The 12,583-nt window shown below is 38.7% G+C and overlaps 2 protein-coding genes across 3 annotated transcripts in view; one reads left to right on the top strand and one right to left on the bottom strand.

Moving 5' to 3' along the window:
- The window catches only part of LOC124166574 (retinol dehydrogenase 12-like), a 21,735-nt gene extending 19,217 nt beyond the window's left edge, over nt 1–2,518 (top strand). The window contains exon 5 of the transcript XR_006866461.1: nt 2,368–2,518. The gene's annotated coding sequence lies outside the window, so the exon portion shown is untranslated. The remainder of the gene's footprint in view (nt 1–2,367) is intronic.
- On the bottom strand, nt 938–12,583 carry LOC124166575. 2 transcript variants are annotated; one of them, XM_046544138.1, is made up of 5 exons: nt 12,493–12,583; nt 12,197–12,286; nt 7,710–7,859; nt 1,646–1,685; nt 950–1,420 (listed from the first exon to the last, which is right to left on the bottom strand). In XM_046544138.1, the coding sequence occupies exons 1-5, from the start codon at nt 12,509–12,511 to the stop codon at nt 1,354–1,356; spliced, it is 366 nt and encodes a 121-aa protein (XP_046400094.1). In that variant the 5' UTR covers nt 12,512–12,583; the 3' UTR covers nt 950–1,353. The 2 variants fall into 2 exon arrangements, with proteins under 2 accessions (XP_046400095.1, XP_046400094.1); XM_046544139.1 differs by lacking the exon at nt 1,646–1,685 and having other exon boundaries at nt 938–1,420.

The raw sequence follows: 12,583 nt of genomic DNA, 5'->3' as shown, positions 1-12,583 counted from the left end.
TGACTGAATTAATTTTTATTTTTATTGAAGTAATAGGGTGGTTTCCTATGATTTTTTAATTGCCTGAATCGAAAGATTATTACTCCTGGAGTACGCATTTCACGTTCTTAAAAATTTTAATGACTATGTATGTATGTATTGAGTTTTGCTGATAAACCCATGCAAACACCTTCTCCTCACGTGGGGCGAAAAGGTTAAAATGCGTTTTGTGGTTGCCTTGGGGCAGGTACTTCCAGGATGGGCGTGATACACCCTCAAAGGGTCGCTATTATGGTACCCTTTCCTCGACGAGCTCACCCTCGCTGGCCCCTCTCTTCGACCCTCTGAGCGGGGGGCCTCCCTCCCCAAAAGTGACCGCTCTGACTGCATTTTGGAAATCTATCAATCAGTCTGATCATCAAAAAATGATTGCTTGCATCGCACTCCTGCCAATCAAGCAATCAAGTATGTCTTTGAACCGTGTTTCTGCGATGAAAAATAACAATTTTGTTAACTTGGCTAAAATGGCCATTTTCCGGTGGTTCACAGCCACGTTTTTAACAAAGTTAACAAAGTCGTTATTTTTCATTGCAGAAAAACGGTTCAAAGACGTGTACTTGATTGCTTGATTGGCAGTAGTGCGATACAAACAATCATTTTTTGATGATCAGATTGATTGATAGATTTCCAAAATGCAGTCATAGTGGTCACTTTGGGGAGAGAGGACCCCCTGCTTGGAGGGTCGAAGAGAGGGGTGAGCTCGTCGAGGAAAGGAATTGCGACCCTTTGGAGTGCTTCGGTGAAATTGCTGAGCGCATGACAAGGAGGAAGAAAAAGTACGTTCACAGCAGTCTGCCGTGCGAACGTACTAGGTACGTTCTCAGCAGTGGAAGGGTTAAGCACCCTCCAAGTAAAAAAATAAAATTGCCTGCATGAGGAAGTGACTGATGAGTAGGGGTGAGAGATGTAGAAAATTTATAGCAGTTTATGTAAATATCTAGATTGTAATACGTTACACTGAAATGTCTCTCAGGTAATTTAATTAAAGTTTTATTTTATTTTCATTTAAAGTCTCCAATACATAGTTATTTTTACATCTAGTAAATACATTTATACTTTAACTGAAGAGAAATTATTCTCTACAATCTTTTATGCATGCATAATTCTCCACATGTTACATTGTTTAATTCTGTAGATAACTCTATTTTGGTATTTTTAATTACACCTATGATCTAATTCCACTTTGTACTTATATATATGTACATTTTTTAATCTCTCATTGCACTTTGCAATATTTTGAAAGACCCTTGACATAAGGAAATTATTTTAGATGCACATCTGTTAATTTTTCTTTCTAAATACATAGGTAGTATTTTATTGAGCTTTTTTGTGTGTCATTTCAGTTTGGTCTTCTTTTGAATGTCTCTTTGGTTTATTTTTCCTGGAAAACATACATGGTGAAAATATTATGCATTATTCAACCATTCATTATGCACTTTCACTCATTAACAGTTACCCTTTAGGAGAAAGTAAAACTTCATTTTTTACAAATGGGTTTCCACTTTTATTGTATGCTCCATACATGATTTTAAAATATTTAATTGAGAAATATGAGACCTAAATTTTCTGTTTTTTAATGGGGATTGAAATGAATTAAGCTACTCACTTTTCCTTTGGCTCTGAAGTCTCCGTCTCATTCGCTGCCACTAGACCACCGAAATCATGGGAAGTAATTTTTCATCATTAAATCTCAAGTATATCAATTATAATCAATTAAGCCTTCTCTATATTTGCTGTCTTTATATTTAGAAATAAAATTGGCTATAATTATCAAAGCATTTTTGATGATAAATACGACTCTGATTCACAAGGTAGATGGAAATGTTTTGTAGTGTCATCCCAAAATTATACTATTCTCATGTATGCTAGTCTTCTAAAGTAAATTAAAAGTATGCGATAGAAAAAGTGGCAGACTGTAGGGTATACTAATATTCTACCTCTTTGTTTCTTAGCAAACCAGCTGTACAGTTTTGGGCTACTAAACTGCAATTTAGTATACTTGTATACGATAGATTGAATTGTCAAAGATTGTTAGTGGCTGGTAATATGGCTATGGTTATATCCATCAGAAAGCTATAGGTTTCAATAAAAATAATTATGCTATAAATTTTGTTCAAATACTGTTACAACTTATAGCAATCGTTTTATACTACTGAAATGGCCAAATTATTATAGATCGGTCTCTCTAGGTTTTTATTTGCAAAATCTGCCCAATTTATCAAAACATTTCATTAACCCTTAAGAGTGTGGGAACGTTTTTGTACGTTTTGCTTGCTAACTACTTAATTTACCCAAACTTTTTATTTCTACCTGTATTTCATGCAATAGGGCACTTTTCCTTGCCATAAGGACAGCTAAGGGGCTTAGTTCTACCCAACCAGCCCTCGTGGCAGGGGGTGCCTCCTGCACAAGGGGTCTCTTCTGCACTGGCTGGCAGCTAAAATCATGAACTACCACAGCCCAAGGGTTAATCTAGTGAACTTTGTGTGAATTTATTTTCCATTAAATAAGTGGAATGTTATGCTTAAGCCAAATTCATGATGAGGAAAATTCAGAGATGTATTTTACTATTTTTCCCAAATGGAATACTGGCAGCCTGCTGACCCAGTGTGCAAATCCCCCTGAATGGTAGCACATTAGATAAACTGTATTTAATGCCTTAGAAATCCTCCAACTAAATATTCCCCACTTTTTTCTCCTCCTATCTCTATTCTTCATATCAACAGTGTTGGTAAAAGTACTAAGGAAAAGTAACTGGGCTCAATTACAGTTACTTCTTAAAAAAAGTAATCAGTAAAACAAAAATTACAATTATGTACTTCTTGTAAGATTATCCACTGAGTGATGGCATAAACGACTCTTTTTGTGGTGCTGCCACACCGTTCACAGCACACTCTAGAGAGCCGCTCGCACGATGCGACTCAGCAAAGCACTTTTGGGTTGTGGGGAGGGGGGAAGAGGGGGAACTGAAGAAAGGGGAAGGTGATGATGGGGGGATATCTGAACGAACATTTAAAATTTCCTAGATCCCAATTTGAAAATTTTATTTCAAATCAATCATGTATTGCATAGTCACAATGTTTAACAGGTAATATGACTGAGGAACCATTTCTGCATACATGTTATCTTTCATGGAAGAAGGAAAACTTATTCCGTCTCCTGTGCTTAGAGATGACGGCAATTTAAAATATTCTGTTGTAGCAAAATATTCTCTTGAAAACTACATGATCATGTTAACATTTCCTCGATTAATCTTAGTTGTTTGTGTTGGAACAAATTTTAATTTTTGTCTCAATATTTTCATAAATTTGGCATTGCCGAAAACTTTTATATTAGTAACTTCCACCATTTTTCTTTCACGATGCATGGAACATGCAGAAGAGAGAATTATGATAAGGGTCATATGAGATTCTTAAGTGTAATAGCCAGAAAATGAATCAGGAGAATCTTTCAAGCGGCACGAAAAGGTGAGCAGTGGGCTACCGTGAAAAGTGCCATGTGCTCCTTTTGACACGCCAAACGTGCGGAAAATGTTTGTGGAAGGAGTTGTGTGCGCATGGAGTCTGACTTCCACCTCTCTCGGCTCTAATATGCGCAGTGTGTGCTGAGGGAATCATGAGGGCTGGGAGTCTGACTTTGCCTTGCACAATTCCAACGCACAGTGTGTATGAAAGGAGTCGTGTGAACATGGAGTCCAACTCACCCCGCACACTACTCCAATGTGCACATTGTGCGCTGAAGGAGTAATGAGCACCTGGAGTCTTGACTTCACCTCGCACAATTCCAGCGCACATTGTGCATGAAGGGAGTCGTGGGTGCATGGAGCCAACTTCTACCGCTCACGACTCCAACATGCACAGTGTGCGTTGAGGGAGTCATTTGCAGAGGGAAGGGAGTCGTGTGCGCACTGCGGAGGGGAGGAAGTTGCGACTCACCAAATAAGACTCTCTCGCCTCACAGCTCCATCTGCTGAGCCGCACATTTGAACTGACTCACTCGCACAGTGACCATCACTATATATCCACTAAGAGACCACCTGGCAACGGTCGAATAGGACAGTAAAAATGTTGAATAAGAGTCATAGAAATTGCTTAAGTTGCAATTTCACTTGCGACTCACACAATCAATTGTAATTGCTGTAACAACACAGGAGGTGTCAATCAAAGGGGCTTCCAAGCATGGAGGAAAAAAACACTTGCTTCCCTGATTTTCTTGATGACATGTTAACTTATCATTTAGGGACTGAATGAACAATTGGGTGTGAGATATACCACATATTTAATGGAGAGGCCCTCGATTAAGAAAAAATCCAAGATTTGTCCCATAAGGGACCCAATACTCCTCATTGAGTACCTAAGTCTTAAATATTTAGCTAGCTATTCTTGGTATTACAAACAGGTATGCCTGTATTGCCTACACTCCTAAAAAGCTCCTCCCAAACTTTATGTACGAATCTGCCTCTGTCCCCTATTGATTTTGTTATGGTAGTGACAGTGCCAATAGTGCTGACTTTTCCAATATGGAGATTCCACTATATTGGCTAGATAAACTCATCCGGAGTAGATTACAATATATTAAGGAAAACATGGTAAGTATATGCCATCACCCTTCAGCTGCTAGGAACTGACATATACAAGTATGCAGGCAGTTGAGGGAAGATAATACTTCTACATTTGTTTCTCTCTCTCACCTGGTCTCCCAGCCCATTCTTATCGTAGTGGTCCCATTTCCTTTTTTGAGAGGAACTATTGGGTCCATTAAATTCTTGCTCATTCAAGTCCCTCCATTGCTCTATAAGGGCTTCATAAATTATATGAGCTACAAACCTTATTCCCAATAATAATTCATGTGAATTAATATTTCATGGCTTCCTTGGTGTGGTGTAGACTTGTTCTATCAATTGATGTCAGCTATAAGATATGTGAATTTAATCCAGTAATTTGAATATCCTTTGAAGCATCACCTAAAACGTAACCTCCCAGAACTTGGGGAAAAAGATTGGGAGGGTAAGATGAGTAGATGAAGAATTGCACTTTTTCGGTGTTCCCATGATAGAATTGCATAGATAGCAGTGTTTTGCCCATTGAGCCATTGGCAGATAGCATGTTTGCATTGATCTGACGCCTTAAAGTTCCTTGTTTGTTGGCACCCATCACCAACATGCCATGTATTTTGGGTATTATGAAGGGTGTAAACAAGCTGCCATGTTGTTTATTTAAATGAATTAAAATTAACAATAGTAGTGAGGAAGCAATAATGGTAGTGAGGGATGCAAAAAGGAAAAGGGGGAGTCATGTATGGAGAGAAGGAAGGGATAGACGTGTTGTAAAAGATTGGGAGAAAAATTAAAGTAGTGGTGTATTGAGAGACCGGAGGAAGAAATACGACAGAATTCAAGATCGGCAGAAAGAAGAAGAGGACGCAGAGAAAAGGCAGGCGCCTATGAGAGAGAAAGAGACTGGAGGAAAAGGGATACGGCAGAACTCAACTCAACCCCACTGGTGCAGTTCATGGCAGTGGTTCAGTGAGTGGTAGTACGGATAGTACAAATGGGATTGTAATAGTCATGGCGGCTTGTTGATGTTGTTTATGCTCACGAGTTTCAAATTGTAAAATTTCTTTATAAAGTGTTATAAAAATCATTTGTTAAGTAAGAGAAGTGGAAAATTAAAGGAAACGTTACAAGGGTTTCCTTTCAGAGCATTAATTATTTCTTGGAAACTATTTTGAATGAATTATCTCTACGTGGGAAGGAAATGGAAGATCAGGAACTCAACAGATTCCATTGGATAACACTTTTTAAAAGTTGTGAACCAAACATAAAAAAACTCAGTTGGCACTTGAATGCTTGAAATTTTTTTAAAAATTTTGAATTAATTAATTGGACAGTACTAATGCCATTAATAGACTGATGAAATTATTTTATTAACAGCATAGAAAATGTGAGAGGGTTAGCAACTCAAGCAGAGGATACCAATAGCATTTATATAGAGCATGTCCTTGAGAGAGGTGGGGGCAAGATCAATGCAAGATGGAGTTCAATTGTTTAAGTAAGCACACTAAACAATCTCGTGTGGCTGAAATAAATGCAAAATTAAAAAATAAGGAAGTATAATTCGTAGATGCATGGGAAGTACTACGATAGGTTAGAGACACTATAGTGGTAGATATGCCTAAGGGTACTTCACTACCTTGGCAAACATCATTACTGCTGACTATCACTAGGTATTTCACATTTCATTATTCAACCTTGTCACTTCAAACATGGTACACTTAAATTTTCCAGAATATTCTTAGGTAAGGATGAATTTGCTGTCATTGTGAGCCGATGTTCATTTTAGCATGTAAGTTTAGGAGAAACCAACTTATAACCAATGCTTTTACATGTTTCACCATAGATATTGAAAGTGCTTTTGGATATTTCAAGATTTTCCTGTGGTGTTTGCATGGGTTTATCAGCAAAACTCAATATATATTTGTATATCCTTCATTGTACAATATGTTATAAATAATGCATTGCATGCAGTTTTCATTCAAGAATAGAGGTCCAGTAGTTGCTATTTCTTTTCAAGCATTATCACCAGTGTTGGTAAGTATATAATCAAGTAATTGTAATCGGGTAACAACTTGTAATGATTACTTTAGGAGTACTTTGTACTTGTAATGATTAGTTTTTACGAAATGTAATTTTTACTTGCAATTTACTCTTTATGTGAAAGAGTTTTGAGTTTTCTTTTAATTGTTACTTGCTCATAATCAATGATTACTGTACTGTTGCCACAGATTTACCTAGGCCTACTGATAGCTTTGAATCCCTTAGTACCATAATTTTCTTGTTTAGGTTCAGCCACTCTTATGTTGTCACCTACTAATAATGGGCACAAAATATGACTCCACTTATGTTGTTAAGACTGCTATGAATGGTCATGCGCATGACTATGCTGAATGATCATGCGAATGAAATCATTCGCTGTGTATAACAGAAAAATTCACAAATGAACCGTCATGCACATGATCATTCAGTGAAAATTAGAAAATGTACTATTTTGCTTGCATGATCCTGTGAATGCATCAGGTGATCATTCAGCATGATCATTCACCGTATAATGCAGCCTTTACGGCAGTTATAATTGTATGTATCACAAGTGAAATAGCAACTTAAACACTTTCTATGACTTGATTATTCCATATTTTTACTGCACTATTTCACATATCCAATGACTTGATCTTTGGATTTTTCTTATTTATAGAAAAATCTTCCAAAATCATTGGCACATAAAAGTATGGTTTCACTGGTAGTGGGTCCTGGTTGCTTTCATAGCAGCGAAGGCATACCCTATCCCACCCTTCCACCCCTATCCTTACCATAGAGGTGTCGGTGGGATCATCATCGCGGTGGCCCCTCTATTGTTTTTCCTTCCTTTCCACTCTCCTCCCTGAGTGCGCAGGCTTATCAGTTGTATTACTGGGTCCCTTAAATTTTCACGAAGTAACTGTATTTGAGCCCAGTTACTTTTTCTCAGTACATATTTTAACCAACACTAGTCATCCTGAGCCTCCAATCTAGTTGGCCCCCTGGAACACCAAATATTATCTCTGATTTTCCTATTCAAGTACCTATTACCTGTCAATCAGAATTCTTTGGCTCATTATATCACAGATGCACTCACTTTCTCTCAGTGCGCTCTCCACTTGATCAAGGACACCGTGGCGTGTTGCGTACACCACCAGGATTCCACCACCCGGCCATTGCTCCCATGGATCCCTAGGAAACTCCCTTGTGGCATCAGCTCGACGGAGTAGATCGTAGGAGCTGCTGACTGAGGAATATATCCATGAAATGAAGGTGTAGAGGTAATGTTTTAATGTAACTATTATAAATTAAATGTGATTAGTACAATTATACATAATAATTGTTATGTGGAATTTTATGTACATTCATAACTAATCTATACATATCAAGTTTTTAGTGCCTCAGTCTGTCTGCATTTTGCCCATTCTCACTTTTGGGTCTATCTCAGTCATACCAAGTGCTGTGGGGTTTGGTGCATTTGACGCAGATTCTTGACACGCACATTTTAGAGTTTGGCCCAGTGCTGTAGCTTGACATTGCGTTAAGTTGTGGCCAAACAACGTGCAAATGCAGACCAAGAACAGCCTACCCACAAAACAGGAGACAAACAGTGGCAAGTTACAGTTAATTCCTGTCTCCCCACTGCATTGGTTCTTCTTTGCAAAACTCTAGCAACCAGTAACTGGTGCAATGCTATTACAGGCAACAGTACCACAACAATAGGAGGCAAGGCAACGACTGTTAGTGCAGCAGAGTTAGCCTGCCTGTGGAGCAGGCAGGGTGGCACTGATTTTATACAATTTGCTGCTTCTAATGATAGCTTATAGTAATATATTTATTTATAACTATATTAGACTTTTATAATTAAGACTGTTGCAGTGATTTTAATGGCAACAGGTACATGAAAAAACTTTACATATGTGGCAGCACAAGTTATTTTGTGTATGGCCAACACTCCTCCATACCAACATCATTCGTATCAGCTATTGTAGTTGAGATTCGCCAAATTAGAAGTTTGAGCTGTGTCCCTGGATGTTTAACAGTAAAGTGACTGCAGAGTAAATCTTGTAGACTGATTTTTGGCTTCTGTTCAAGTTCCCAAAGATAGGTAACCTGTCTAGAGGCAAGAAAACATATTGCTTATAGTGTAAGAGGAGGTAATTTAGTAGCCAAGTTCCCCACTCACCATGTCCAAATTTCTGATAAACTGCATGGCTTAAAAACCTGAGAGTTGAAGGAATTTTTCAATTTCAATTAATGAAAAGGTCATTAAGTAAAAGAGTCAGAAATAGACTGGTGATGTGGTGGGTAGCATTCCACATGAAACCTGGATGTTGCCCAATATTTAAAAAGACTATAGATTCTTCTTGTAAAATCCAAAATATTTTCTTAACAGAATTATTCAGCATGCCAATGGTGGAGGATTGGCAAATATAACTGGTAAGCAAAGGGAGAGGAATGTGAATGGATCTAAGCGGCAAAGTAACAGGTGAGCATTGTCTCATGCTTGACCCAACCATGGTGCCAACATAGTCTTCACTGGTTTCATTTAAATGCCAGCTTATATAGCTCAACATTGATTGGTATCCCCATTCTACCTGTGGTTCATACTTGCCAGGACCTTATTAACTTGGGGGTCAATCATGAATCACGAACTGGCAGAGGAAGAACATCCCTCTGCCGACATGTAGGGCTCAATGTGGAAGAAGAGGTGGAGAAACTAGGAAGTACTGGATTTGGTGGGTGAGGACAGTGGCACGGCGAGGGGGATTTTGGGGGATAAACCCCCCCCCCCAGAGGTCAGAGAAATTTTTAAGTACAATTCAGTTAACTTAATTGGATTGATATTACTAATAGAATAGTGTAAGGATTAATAAAATAACCCTCAGATAGCAGTAAAACTACCATTTATCTTAAAATTCCACAATTTATTAATCTCACACCTACCGCTTATCCTGGTGAGTATTCCATACCCCTGAACACCCCTGTATTAGTTGCACCTAATTCCCCCCCCAGCCTGAATTCCTTGCTGCGCCCCTGGGTGAGGAAGTTTCAAGATGAGATATAGAGGGGAAAGAAGTTTTGGATTTGAAGAAACGGAGCGATGTTGGAGATTGTATTGGATGAGGCTTGAGGGATTCGTGATGTAAATATCGAGGAGATTGGAGAAAGTGATAAGGTAGAAAGAGAAACAAGAGAGTTCCTGATGTGGTGGAATAGGAAAGAAAACTTATAGGTGAAATAAGGAGGAGAAAGAGGGTATTGTTGACGTGTGTACTCAAGGGTGAGGGGATGCTGAAATCCATGATAGAGGCTGACACGTCACTTTATTCCTAGGTTTGCTTGGGAGTTGTGCGGGTTGCCTATATTGATATTTTGTTGTCAATTTGACCGCATCAGGAAACTGTACATTTCATTAAGTCAGTCTCTATGCATGTATGTAATGTAATATGTATTCAGTAAATTTTTGGCAAAATTTTGTTAGAGCAATCCCTTTTTTGTTTGTAAACACGTGGTAGCCTAACACCCCCTGCCACAAGCCTGTTGAGGTGGCTGGCGAGGTAGTATGTAGATGAAAGGGGGGCGGAGACAGTGGCATAGCCAGGAATTCGTTCGGGGGGGGGGGAGAGGTTGAAAACCAGGAGGAAAATTTTATGAAAAACAGGGTAGGTATTAAGTAGAGGGTTTTAAACTGATTTAACTCTTTTCATAATCGAAAAAACTTCATTTGTTAAAGAAATATTTTGTAAATTCATGATTTTTCAATATTTTTTTTCTTTTATGAAGGATAATAATTGTGTTGTAATATTTCGGGGGGTGTCCGGAACCCCCGAACCCCATCCCTGGCTACGCTACTGGGCGGAGAGGGGCGGCCGCCCACCGTAATTTCTGGAGAAATAAAAATAATGATAATCTATAAGGTTGCTTCGCGATGAAAGTCTTTATTTCACTAGAATAAAAACTATTGTATAAAATTAATCATAATATCTAATAGGAACTTGTCTACGCATAGCCGACCTCAGACGCATTATTGCTGAAAGGTATTGCATATCACCAAGGCGCATCGAGAAGTGTGATGAACCTCTCTCCCCCCCCCCCCCCCCCCAAATAAAAAAAAACAACGACCTTAATGCCACCCTTGCCGACAGGTATGAACCTTGATCAACTTACGGGAAGGGTGGAATGGAACTCCAAATCAGCCGTTCGCGTCCTCAAATATGCATAGGCATTGGCATACGTGCATGCCAAATGATTGCGAATCGTCGGTGCTGTGCGGAAATTGATGACATTCGAGCTAAATTGGAAATAATGTGAGTCATTGTACTTTTCAGCTAGAGGATAGGATCTTTTTGGAGTAAAAAAATACCAGGGGTCAACTTTTTCATGCCTGCAGTCTAATGCTCACTCTTAACACACAATATCGTTATCGTATGAATAAAATGATTGATAACTATTATATTTGTACGGGCTACTTGAATTTGCCTCAAGGGACTCATTCGACTGCGTGTTTTCTAATTCTGCTCTCTGCTTTAATTATGTTCATACGAACCATGTATCTACAAACTTTGAGAAATCTAACACCTCTACTCTTTTGTTTTAATGCCGCAAAGTATAACCTAAATGCATTGGTTGAACGATTGGTTGAGTCTTATTGACGAACCCATGGGTATGTCAAACAGACTAAAAATTCCATATCATATAAAGAATTTGATAGGTGTAAGGAAAAGATAAGTTACGACGGTAACTATCTACCTCATTAAGGTGCACTTTCATAAATTAAAATTAAGAAACACGAAAGGTGCCCCTCGCTTTCCATGAGCTGGTGACGTCATTATAGTTTCGGCTTGTTGACTCGCCCAGAGAGAACCGCGCTCATCGAGGAGACAAGTCGTTCATAAGAGTCTAACGATGCGCGGTAAACCAGGCTATTCAACGAGAAGGAGAAGCTGATGAGTGGCGACCAGCTTGTATAGACTTCGTGACGTCATCAACTCATCTTATCGAATATAAACTCTATCACAATCGATAGTAAAATTAAAATGGTGAACGATCACATTACCTAAATAGTCTGCATACACACTGCCAGTGGCGTAGCCAGGAATTCCGTTCGGGGGAGGAGGAAGGGGGGTCCAAAACCAGGGGGGAAAATTTTTGAAAAACCGGGCACTAAGTAATGGGCTTTAAACTAATTTTAACACTTTTCATAATCGAAAAAACTTAATTTGTTAAAGAAACATTATGTCAATTCCTGATTTTTCAATAATTTTGTTTCTTTTATAAAGGCTGACAATAATTGTGTTTTTATATTTCGGGGGGGGGGGGACCCGACCCGACCACGACCACCTCGGTGGTCGTGTCCCGACCCCCCGGCCCTCCCCCTTGGCTACGCCACTGTACACTGTCAATAAGCCGACATTCAAACCTTCATTTTAGTACACTACGTGTGTTATACGCAGTCCTAATGCCTCTTAAATATTGAGAGCTAACGTGACCATTATGTCATTACGAATGAGGACTGAGTTCGTTCAGTTCTCTACTTTCATTCGACGGTCCAAATATTTGGCATAAGATTTCGTTACTTACCTCTTTTTATCGTATCTACGCTCTTACTTTTTTTCCTTCCCTCACTTGAAGTCGATTCCGCCTTCTTTATCCTCTCATTTTGGCAGCAAGCTAGAAGTAATGTAATATTATTACTTTCGTGAATAAGAAATGCCCTTAATGAAACACATGATAATGGCTGAGAAACTGCATTTAGGTTTAATGCTTCATTTGATTTTATCAGCAACGATCAACGGATACTAAGCATTTAAGGATTACGCTGATTGAGAATAAATATATGATATTTTTAGCTTACCTTAAAAGGTAGAAATACTTACTTAATAGGCTGTTACCCATCCTTAATCACAAGCATTGACAATATTCCTATTGTAACCTATCCCAGAAAATCTTTAGAAAGTTGCTTGTTCA

The sequence above is a fragment of the Ischnura elegans genome, chromosome 10 (assembly GCF_921293095.1).
Source record: "Ischnura elegans chromosome 10, ioIscEleg1.1, whole genome shotgun sequence".
Lineage (NCBI taxonomy): Eukaryota > Metazoa > Arthropoda > Insecta > Odonata > Coenagrionidae > Ischnura > Ischnura elegans.
Note: the sequence above shows the minus strand (reverse complement) of the source record. Positions and strands in the feature narration are given on the sequence as shown.

What these genes read in the sequence shown, in the direction of transcription:
- LOC124166575 (XM_046544138.1), bottom strand. An exon ending in CGTAGATACGATAAAAAGAG is followed by an intron (nt 7,860 to 12,196) that starts GTAAGTAACGAA and finishes TATATTCCTCAG; the next exon opens with TCAGCAGCTCCTACGATCTA. An exon ending in GGAGAGCGCACTGAGAGAAA is followed by an intron (nt 1,686 to 7,709) that starts GTGAGTGCATCT and finishes TCGGTGGTCTAG; the next exon opens with TGGCAGCGAATGAGACGGAG.